At 30.1% G+C, this 11,835-nt stretch overlaps 1 protein-coding gene and 1 pseudogene across 2 annotated transcripts; one reads left to right on the top strand and one right to left on the bottom strand.

Moving 5' to 3' along the window:
* Positions 1–280: 280 nt before the first annotated feature.
* Positions 281–9,291, top strand: LOC145959873 (proto-oncogene tyrosine-protein kinase ROS-like; annotated as a pseudogene). Its single transcript, XR_014435205.1, has 10 exons — positions 281–342; positions 977–1,077; positions 1,877–2,018; positions 3,552–3,645; positions 3,785–4,429; positions 4,654–6,104; positions 7,335–7,436; positions 7,620–7,837; positions 8,097–8,570; positions 8,801–9,291. The product of XR_014435205.1 is annotated as a proto-oncogene tyrosine-protein kinase ROS-like (transcript).
* Positions 9,292–10,769: 1,478 nt separating this feature from the next.
* Positions 10,770–11,835, bottom strand: LOC145959882 (uncharacterized). Its single transcript, XM_083079088.1, has 2 exons — positions 11,449–11,835; positions 10,770–11,373 (listed from the first exon to the last, which is right to left on the bottom strand). Exons 1-2 carry the CDS (start codon positions 11,681–11,683, stop codon positions 11,246–11,248), a joined length of 363 nt encoding a protein of 120 aa, XP_082935214.1. The 5' UTR covers positions 11,684–11,835; the 3' UTR covers positions 10,770–11,245.

The following is an 11,835-nucleotide window of genomic DNA, read 5'->3' on the forward strand; positions in this document are numbered from 1 at the left end:
ATTGTTATATACAAAAATCGTTATATATATATATATATATATATATATATACATATAACTATTTTTATTTATATATAGAATTATTTTTGTTTTATATATGTATATAACTATTTTGTCAAACAATTTTTAAAGATTTTAATTCTTTTTGGAATAACGCCGAGTATCTCCGCAGAGGAAAATAAATAAATTACCACGGAATGCGGCTAATAAGACGTCATGGCAACACATGATCAGATTGATCATTCGAAGTCAGTTACTATTGTGATCGCTAGCCAAAACAACGCTACCGCGTTACTTATCGTTTGATTCAAACTGCATCATATGAATATCATAGAAAATTGTGTACGAATAGTGGATTTTGAAAAGTATACGTAGTAACACAATTGTAGTAATACAATCGTACAAACAAATTGCCATAATTACATTTATAATAAAATCATAACTTCTTCCGCTGTAATTTGATTGCGATTATTATCTTTTTATCAACTGCTTTTGTACTATAATAAATTAAAAAGGAAAGCTGATAATAATTATATTCCAGTGTTCGCGCGATATAATGAAACAAATATGTATCATTTCGCATTGTCATTTGTTCTCCTAAAAAAAATAGAAATTATTTGCTTACTAAGAGTTCCCTAATTTAATCTTAAGATATATATTGTAATCGACCATAAAGAGAAATTTAAAATCTAAAATAATTATTAGAAAATAATAACTTGTGATACGTTAAAACTGAGTTTGAAGGAATTTATCGGAAAAAAAAAAAAAAAAAAAAAATATATATATATATATATATATATATATATATATATATATATATATATATGATTTAATACATATCAATTCGCGATTAGCACATCAAAATTAGTAGAGTGAAAAAAACAATTAACTGAGGATTCAACGGGAACTGATTGAGTGCACACGTTTATGAAAATGCAAATTATGTTTGGCACAATTTTATGTGTTTTATTGAAAGGTGTAGTACTAACAAAGGCAACTCTCACGCCGAACGATTATACCACTTCAAACAGCCTCCAGAAAGAAAGTGTTTCCATGTGTCTGGATTTAAACACGCAGGTAAGAGATATTTTTCGCTTGATTAAGAAACAATTGAATGTTATTGCAGCTAGTAGTGTGACTAAAAATGAATGATAATAAATTATATATTTTTTCTATACTCCTGTTCATAAGTATATATAATTATATGTACATATTCTTATTGAGGCATTATCAGTTTATACTATCGGTTTATACTATCAGTTTATTATAATTATCATTTCCAGGATTTGTTTGTTAAAAATATAACGACAATCGAGAAAAATCTTGACAAGGTTATAAATAAATAAAAGAATTTATATAATTATTTTTAACCTTTTTATTCTTGAAGTACAAACATTAATATAACTTTTTAATAATATCGACAAATTTTTGAAAAGAAATTTGAGTTGCGGTAAAATTGAGAAGAATTAACTAACCTATCATGAGAAAAAATCAAATCGTTAGACAAAATTGTATTAATAATTGCAAAGAGCTACACTTTCACTTGTACTATTTGCTAAAAGCTGTTATGAATCCTCATTGACTCTTGTTAACCTATTGATTGATTTTCTTTTTGATATGAGTTATGTTTGATATACAAGATGATTTAAAAAAAATAAATAAAAAATAGATTTTACGATATGAATAAAACTACATCACATTCAATATATATCATTTAGGAATGGTATATATCAAACCGACATTATTAAGCAAACAAAAAACGAATGGCAATTTTTCGTTTAATTTTATCATTTATATAATTTATCATTAAAAGCACCAGAAACAACTACTTCAACGATATTCACTTAATTCTTTTCGTATGTTATACTTTATGAAGGATATTTCAATTTCCGAGAAAAGTGACCATCATATACTAAATTTCAAATCTGACCGGAGTCATTCTGATAGTACTGTGAGAAATGAGCGAGAAGTCGATGAAGTTACACTTGCAAATATTTCTATCATCCCAGAATCTATCGGTAAGTTGCCAAAAAATGCATAAAACATTAATAAATCACAACAAAAAATGCATAAAACATTAATAAACAAAATCTATGACGAAAAAGTGTAAATATAATTTAAATTCAAGAGAGAGTAGAAATCAAATCTAAAAATATCTTCCAGTAGTGAGAAGAATATAAATTCTAATTCCGCCCAAAAAGAAATAGAAAAGCACAATATAAACATAACATTGTACAAAAAAATTTGCATGATTTAAGGTAAAGTTAATTTTATTAATTTGCTACTTTGTTTCAAAGCAATCGCAAATATTATACTTCTGATTTCTTAAGTTACTGGAATTTTTCGAAAAGTACTTCTCATTTTATTAAAAGTTATTTATTCGTTTTTGCCATGAATTAACGATTACTTTTCTAAATCTTAAATGACGCAAAAAATTCTTATATTATTTTTTTAAAGGTCAATACTGTGCTAATTTCCATATTTTGTAGTTTACACTTATTTTTTCTCTCTCCTTTACCCTGGTAGAAATTTTGATCGAGTGTTTGTATGGCACTGGCCAGCGTGCCACACTGCCACTTAAGGAGCTGGCATGACACGCTGGTAAGCGCCATCCTCGAAATCGTCACGTTTTGCCCGCTGGCGCCACGTTGAAATGAATTTTGTGTGGTACTAACATGGCATTAACATAGTCCTATAGTAAGGGTATTGTCATAGGGCAAATGCGGAATTACTGTAGTATAGCGTAATATTGCTTTACGAAAAAATACTACTGAACTATTTGACTATTGATAAAAAATTTCCTACACAGCACCAAGTCGCCTAAAAATATTACTAAAACTGGAAAAAATCCAACAAGGAAAAAAATTTTGATTCCCACAAGGAATCCACATTATTAAATAATTTTTTTAAAATTCAGTTTGTCAGAAATTAAACTAAATTAAATTGATAAATTGATGTTAAGAAGAAAACGCGGTTCACTCGCACACAATCAGAGAGCCATGGCTCTCTGATCGTGTACGTGTGAGCAGCGTCCTCTTTTTGGCGATACTATTCACAAAAGAAAAAAAATATACTTTAGATCTCATATGTGTACCAGTCCTTTATACACACTTCCTAAAAAATTGAATACGAGTTTAGTAAAGTCTGGTGTCGCCGCGTTGCGGCAAGTGAAGAAACACGTGTCATATATTGTGTCCTTTTTTTGTTATCTTTTTTGACAAAGCGAAAAGATGTCTGAGTATCTGATGTGGCGCAAGTATGGACTGCATCAGGAGCCCAGTCAAATCCAAATCTGCGCCCGTTTAATTTTATAATAATATTACGCCATTTATATATCGGCCGCGACCATGGTTCTGGTGTGGATCTTTTCAGTTTTTGAAAATAAGGCTGTGACGTGGCAAACTTACATGGCGCTTGACAAGTGTTATGGCGCCGGCAAGGCAATTTCTACTAGAGTATTTTTACATCAAATTGTTCTTTCTGATTTACTGAGATAATCCACTTAATCTTATATATAATTATGTTAATATGTACGATCTTAAAATCTCTAGAAAGCAGTTTGAACAAGCCAACATCTCTCAGAGCATTTGTACAATTCGACAGTCAATTCACAAAAAAAGTAAACGACATTTTTGTGACATTGAGGTAAAGAATCTAAATTCTCAGTTTGTATTCTTTCATTTTTCTCTCTTTTTCTTAAATTCAACGACATAACTATATCAAAATATTAATTCTGTTATAATTTTGTTAAATATAAAATGGCTAAAATTTTATTATTTTACAGATGGAACCAATTTGAATTTACCGATGAAATAATACAAGGATACACAGTGCAATGTTTTTTCATCGAGGACTTAAAAGAGATTCAAATCTGCGACGATAAAAATATCACAACTACAAAATTGGAGCACACGGTGCACAATCTTAAACCTAATACGACATATTATTTCCGAGTACGTGCACATACTGAAGTTATTGCTGGTCCTTACTCGGATTTAATCGATGTATCGACTACGCATGAAAATCCAATACCTAAATTATTATTAGTAACGAATGCTGGCATCCACATATTGGACTTAGATTCAAATACTATTAATAATCTTGTTGAACAATGGCGCATAGACGATGTCGCTTACTGGGCACAAAGACATAGAATTTATTGGATCCACAGAAATAATCTAATGACATTGGAGATTACTGAAAATAGTATCACAAAAATAGCTGGATTTGATTATGAGCTATATAGTCCACATCTCTGCTTTGACTGGGTAGCAACAAATCTATATATAGCCTATCAAGCTATACGCTACTCTTTCATTGTAAAGTTTGACTTAACAATGTGGGAAAATGGCATAATTAAATTTGATGAGATTTTCCGAACAGGTGCTTTTTATGGAGGCTGCCATTTAATTGTATCACCGTCTATGGGGTACGTTTACTACCGTTCACCTGAAAAAAGAATTTTCTATTAAAGATTTATGCAAATTTGTAATTTTTTTATAATTTTACGTGGTTTTATAATTAAGATCATAAGTAAAAAATAATAATAATTTAATATATAATTATAAGAATTTCGAATTTTTACTACATATAAGTTTCTGTTTTTGTTAAAATAATGTTTTATAATGAGTAAAATAATTATATATTTTTTAGAATTTTATATGGCGTATCGTCTGGATGGATGAATAAAGAATATAATATGATGAAGTATCATTTCGATGGAAAAAACGTGCAAATTGTTCAGACAAATTTATCCCTTTGCCAATTTCGTCCTGGGCCTACTATAAATCATATGATAATTGATAACATGAATAATGAGGAGCCGTTAATTTACTGGATAGATCTTGATCACATAACTGTCACAAACATTAACTTTTCTATGTGCTATACGATTTTACACACGAAAGAAATAAGTGATGATTTCAGTCTCCAATTTATGACGATTGACAAAACAAACATTTACGTTTTAGCATATAATCGGCTTCAACATACTCATCATATCTACGTTTCGAAAAAGAAATACGCAAGTCTCAAGAGCGTAAATGTAGACGAATATGTTGAAAAGATAATCCCAGTTGAAAATTATATTTATTTTAGAATTTACGCTTTTGATAAATCGTCACAACCATATCCTCCAATGAGATGTCTGACATTTTACGAAAAAGTTTATAATTTTGAGAACGTGACTGCAACGACAAACAGCATCATTGTAAATCTTCCGGAGCCGGTTGTAAAGAGTGGATGCAAAAAATATAATTTACCAACTACTATGTATACTATCTCTGTAAGCCATTGTGTAGACAACAACCTTAACAAATCTGAAAAATTTAATGTGCAAACGAACGAGCGATATTATGAGATTCAGAACTTAACATCGTTTACAGAATACAAGTTGAAGTTTACTTTAAGCAATTATTACTTTGATCAATTATCGATAAATCCATTCGACTCAAATATGATACTAATAAAAACTAATCCGGGCAAGCTCAATGCACCAGAAAACATAAGTGTTCTAGCTTTGACGCCTACTACAGCAGTAGTTCATTGGATGCCACCCAAAAAACTAAACTGTGTGGCCATGACCTACAAAGTGCATTGGAATTCACTTATATTAGTAAACGGCAAAGAACAAAAGGGCGAACAATATATCCATATGCCGAAACGTATGGTAGATGGCAGATTTTTCACAAAGATTCACTTGTCGCTACCAGTACAAAATTATTGGATATACGTGCGTGTGCATCCAGTTAATTTCAGCGACTTCTACAACGAAAGTTTAAGCAAGACCGTTTACATATACTCAGAACCAAGCAATATTACTTTGAGCGAGGTCAATATAAATAGCATGGACATTTCATGGATTCCAAACATCAATCTGACAGGTTCTTCTGCAATAGAGTATAAAGATGTTGCAACAGAAGAGTGGAACACAACGAATTATATTAAAATGAATTATAGCGAAGAAATAATATATCATATCGAAAATTTACAATCGGGAACTTTATACAAGTTTCGCTTGATATTGAGATACCTCGAATATGAGGAAAATTTTACATGGCCGGCTGATGAAAGATTTACTTTTTCAACACGTGGTAGCAAACGTGGTAAGCAAATGAAAATACCCATACAGCACAATAAGGTTGCAGATATATTGAAGAATAATTTCATTGAAACATTGCAATATTGCAAATCGATTGCGAAACTCTGCTGAGTCATTGTTATAAGATGTGATAAAGTTAAGATGTCCGCTTTTTGCAATGAAACATTGTAACAATATTACAGTGTAATATATTGAAAAGAATGCAATGTTATTGCAATCATTTAATAATATTACGTATGAAATATTTTTGTTTTTGATGGATAAATATCTTGGAAACATATAATTAAATTAAAAAGCTTGATATAAATAGAAGTTTGCAATACCTAAGATAATCATATCTAAGATAATATATTGCAAAATTATATTTAAACATAATCATATAACATAAAATATTATATTTTTATACAAAATTACTTTAAACTCTTACTTACGAATCATTTTTTTATTTTAAATGTTCTATATACTCTTGTAATGGGTACTTTATACATATATAAACATTAGTTATAGAATTAATTAAACATTACTAATTATATTTTTATTTAAAAATTTTAAAAATCCGTTATAATTATATATATTTGCATGTGAAAAATACATAAAAATGCATAGAAAGATATAATGATAGATATAATAGTATCTATTCTTAATATAATAAAAAAATATATTATCTTTCAAGATTAACATCGTATTCGTACATAAAGTGAAAATATATCAGAAAGTATATTGTAACATTGATATAAAATGTTATCTATATTTTAATAAAAAAATAGCAATGCTTATCTTTAGTTTAGAATTACATTTACTCGACTGATATTATTTCTGGGTCATTAATTTATTTGACTTTTGCAAAAAGTAAAATTCATCGCATATATACAAATATAAAAAATATATTATTACATTATTTTTATAGATAAATTAAAGAGTGTTATAGTTTTACACTGTTTTCAAAATATAAATATCATTTTGCTAATATCTAATTCATACTTTGTTAATTTATATTTCTACAATGTTTCCGTAATGTTGCATTGCAATTTGTAATATTGCAATATTGTTGCAAAGTAGTTGTAACATTCTGTGCTGGTATAAATATTATAATATTATGTGCTAATTTTTTTAGATATAAATATGCCTAAAATTTAAAAAAATTAAATTTTTGTAATAAAGTCAGTAAGTAAAAATAAATTTGTAAAAACACACACACACGAAGATATTAAAATTATATTTTTGCTTAATATAGATATTTCGAGCACTCCTGGAATAATAGAGAAAAAATATTACTTATTGTTATTGAGTTTTATCGTTATAATTACTATAATCTGCGTCTGCTACTTTTATTATTGTAAGTATATTTGATGTAGGTATCGACTTGAATTGTAGATTATACATATATATCTGATATAATATCTAAGAACTTACTGAAAATAGTAATTTACTTATATAAAACTAATTGAATAAATTTACTAAAAAACGAAAAATTTTATAATACATATTATTACATAATTAAGTCGAAATTTTATAACAGTGTATCGTCAACGAAGAAGTAATAATGAACAATTTTTGTCTTCAACAATGACCGATATATAATTGGAGACTCTACATGAAATACCTTGCCGAAACACTCAATTCAATATGATTTACAGTCCTATGTTACATTATAATCCGGATGAATGTGCGATAACTAAAATCGCACGTAAACAAATTACATTTACAAAACTTATTGGTAGCGGCGCATTCGGAATGGTAAAAATTAATTTTTTCAAGCAATGTTTCAAATTAATTTTTGGATCAACAAAACAGATATGTATTTTCTAATAAAGATATAAATTACATGAATTCTTATAATAGATTATAAGTAATATAAAATTTAGATGAGACAACATATTTATTATATATTTTTCATTGAATTATTTAATATAAAATAAAATATAATATTACTTGACATTAAACTATACATTTTCTAATGAAGTACTCATGTAAATTTGTGTGAAATATTTCGCAGGTGTATCAAGGAACTGTGAAGAACTTAGAAAGATCGAGCACAGAGATATCCGCTGCAATAAAAATGCTTCGAAAAAATGCTTCTTCCAATGAGAAAAAGAAATTTTTAAAGGAAGCCAAGCTTATGAATCATTTTCGACACAAACATATATTAAGATTGTTGGCCGTTTGTTTAGATGAGGATTCTCCGTTATTAGTGTTGGAATTGATGGAAACTGGTGATCTGTTAAAATATTTGAAAGATTGTCGAAATTTGCAAGCGTCAGATTCGTATGCTCTGCGTTTGCAGGATTTGCTCGCCATGTGCGAAGATATTGCGCGAGGTTGTTGCTACTTGGAAGAATTGCGTTTCGTACATAGAGATCTAGCGTGTCGCAATTGCTTAGTATCATCGAGAAATCGCGAGACTCGTGTCATCAAGATTGGAGATTTTGGACTAGCTAGAGATGTCTACAACGATGATTATTATCGCGTGGTAAATACAATTATTAACAAAATTAATTATTAAAAATGAATTTTTTTGGAAATGCTTTTCATCTTTATATTATAATAGTATTGTGCATTGTTTCTTTAAGTAATATCAAATTTAAATAGTTTTTATTTACATAAAGCAAGAGATAAATGAACGTTTTTTCATTTTGCACATATTCTAAAAATGAACAACTTAAACTAGAAAATTAAATTTTTGTTAAAATCATGTTTTAGAAAGGAGAAGGTTTGCTTCCTGTTCGATGGATGGCACCGGAATCTTTGGTGATCGGAATATTTACTTCTCGAAGCGATGTTTGGTCATTTGGGATTTTAATGTGGGAAATTACATCGTTGGGTGAGCAACCCTATATTGCCAAAACTAATGAAGAAGTGATAAAATATGTACGTGAGGCAGGTTGCCAATGACTCTTAACTGTCCGTCAACGTTGTACCAGTTGATGCTGCGTTGCTGGAGTACAGCGGATGCCAGACCAAATTTTAAATTTTGTCTGAAAAATATTATAGCATTAAGAAAGAACATAGAAGATGCCTTACTGAGTCCAGTCGATATTCTTTAGCCGATATAATTAAATTAATGTTTATCTTATTTTCCAAACGATACAATAATTAATGTAGAAAAATATTTTTAAATTGTTTCTATTATTTTCATGTTTAATCTTAATATTAGATTTATCAATGAAGATAAAAGAAATTTTTTAATCTTACCTTCCATAAAATTTTGATTAAAAAAAAACACATCCGTTTTCATGATTGTAAACAATGTGATACAGACGCTAATTTATATTTTCGAGTAATCGAAGCGAAATCTAATGATTGCGATTATATATATATATATATATATATATATATATATATATATATATATAATTGCAATCATTAGATTTCGCTTCGATTACTCGAAAATACAAATAGAGCAAATAAATGTAGTTCATTTTTACAACTGCGTACATTTGTAATCATCAATATAATTTGAATATATAGTAAGTCATTAAATATAAAGATAAAAAAAATATATATATATATATATATATATATATATATATATCGAATGATGTAAAAGAATTCACACATAACTGTTATAAATTCAAAACTAATTATATTATTATAATTATATATTCAGAAATATAATTATAGAGGATATTATTCGCGTTTTCTTTTTCACTCATAAATTTTACAATTCAGTTTGTAATTATCGATCATATATAATGTCAAAAATTAATTATACATGTTGAAAAAAATATTGTTTATACATATATACAGGGTGTTCTAAAAATGTCAAAAATTTAAGGAGATATTCCTCACACCTGAAGGATGAAAAAATGTTATACGGACATAGGTGCGGAAATGCTTATTTCAGGAGTTATGTGTGTTGAAAATACTGTTAGCTGTATTACTTACAAAAGGAAAAATTTAGGATTAATTATTGTAGACGACAATCGTTTAATTAGGCTTATTTACATTTGGTTTTAATGTGACCTTGAGTATGTTACAATAAATGTTGAAAATATTCACCATTTTCCTGAATACAAGCAGTGACACGTCGATGCATCGATTCACGGACACGTTCAAAAATGCCACCTGTGCGTGATATTCAAGATCTTCGTGACCGTATCACTGCAGATTGCGAGACAATCCGCTGTACGCCAGGCACCCTGTATATACAGGGTGTTCGGAAATTCAAGCGACAAATTTTCAGAGATTGTCGGGGGCACCATAAGAATCATTTTTTGCAAATGAACCTGGGGTTGGAAACGTGTCATTACATCACTACGGCATACGGAGTGTTCGAAAGAGTCGGGACCTCGAAATATCACAAAAAATAAAAGTTTTACAAAAAATTGTTTCAAACAAAAGTTGTAGGGTGTAAAAAGGTCTATTTACTGGCGCCATGTAAATCATTGACCATGAAATTCATTAAAGAAAACACATAATTGTTTCGAAAAAAAAAATGTAATTTGCAATTAACAATTACATTTTTTTTTCGAAACAATTGTGTTTTCTTTACACCAATCGATTCCTCTCATTATTTTGTACATAAAAGTATTAAGGTAAGATAATCGAAAAATGAATATTTTACTAGATATTTTATGGTTTATGTAAAATTAAGGAATTATTTCAAGCCTTATAACTCGAAAAATACTTGATGAAAAAATACTTTATTATAATGTTTTGGAAAGCTCTCGACATAAGCTATAAGAATGTGCAATAAAAAATAGGTGGTTCCATTTAAGAAATTAAAGGTGTCCTTGACCTCACCTTAACGATGCCATCCAAGGTCAAACCAATGACACCATCTTATGTTCCCCTCAAAACCATACAATTTTTGTCGAAAACGTTTTTCTCTAAAATGCTTAGTTTTTGAAAGAAAAGGGGTGTACGGGTGGTCTAGGACACCCTGTATATAGATAGATAGACAGATAGATAGATAGATAATAGTTTACTGCCCCTTAGGGATTACAAGACGCTTTTACAAGGAGCGTTCTCGAACCTTTAACAAATCCAAAAAGCTTACATCCTCCCGACCTGGCCCTTGTGCGACCACTTCATCTTGATTTCCCACACCCTCCCTACGTACCCTCCCCTTCCTTTCTCTCTATTCCTCACCCCCCTTTCCACTCTCCGGACCCTTCTCTTCCCAATTTAGGCTTCCTTTCATGACTACTCCGCTTTCCATCTTCCTCTTTCTCCTCTCCTTTTCTCCTGCGCTCTGCTTTCTCTATCCTGTCTCTCTTCCTTTCTCGTCTCCGTTTCCTTCTGCTCTAATCCTTTCCTTCCCATTCCCCATCCTGTAACCGAAAGTAACTCCTTCCTCACCTCTGCTGCTTTCCACTTTCCTGTCGTTGACTCTTCCACCTTCCTACCTTCCTTTCCTCCTCTTCTCTCTTCCTTTTCTCTCGTCTCGCCTTCCACCCTACTCTCCTCTTCTACACCTTCCCTCTCCGTCCTAACCGCAACTCCCGCACTCTCTTGACCGACCTCCTTTCTCCTCTCCATCTCCCTTGCCAACTTCCTTAACACCACCACCATCTCCTCCATAACCTTCCTCAATTCTTTAATCTCCTCCACAATTCCTCCACTTTCCATCTTTCTAGCCATCGTTCTAATCTTCCTCACTGCAAACCCCGTAATCTCCGTATCTCTTTTATCGATCCACGCATCGATCTATCGACCACTCGCTTCCTTCCTCTAGAGATACTCTAGTAAGGGATCGGACAACAAGGCAACTGTCTGCTGATTGGTCGCCGCCA

This window comes from Camponotus vicinus, unplaced genomic scaffold (assembly GCF_025532165.1).
Source record: "Camponotus vicinus isolate PSW18456_S1 unplaced genomic scaffold, iyCamVici1.0 SCAF_1, whole genome shotgun sequence".
Classification (NCBI taxonomy): Eukaryota; Metazoa; Arthropoda; class Insecta; order Hymenoptera; family Formicidae; genus Camponotus; species Camponotus vicinus.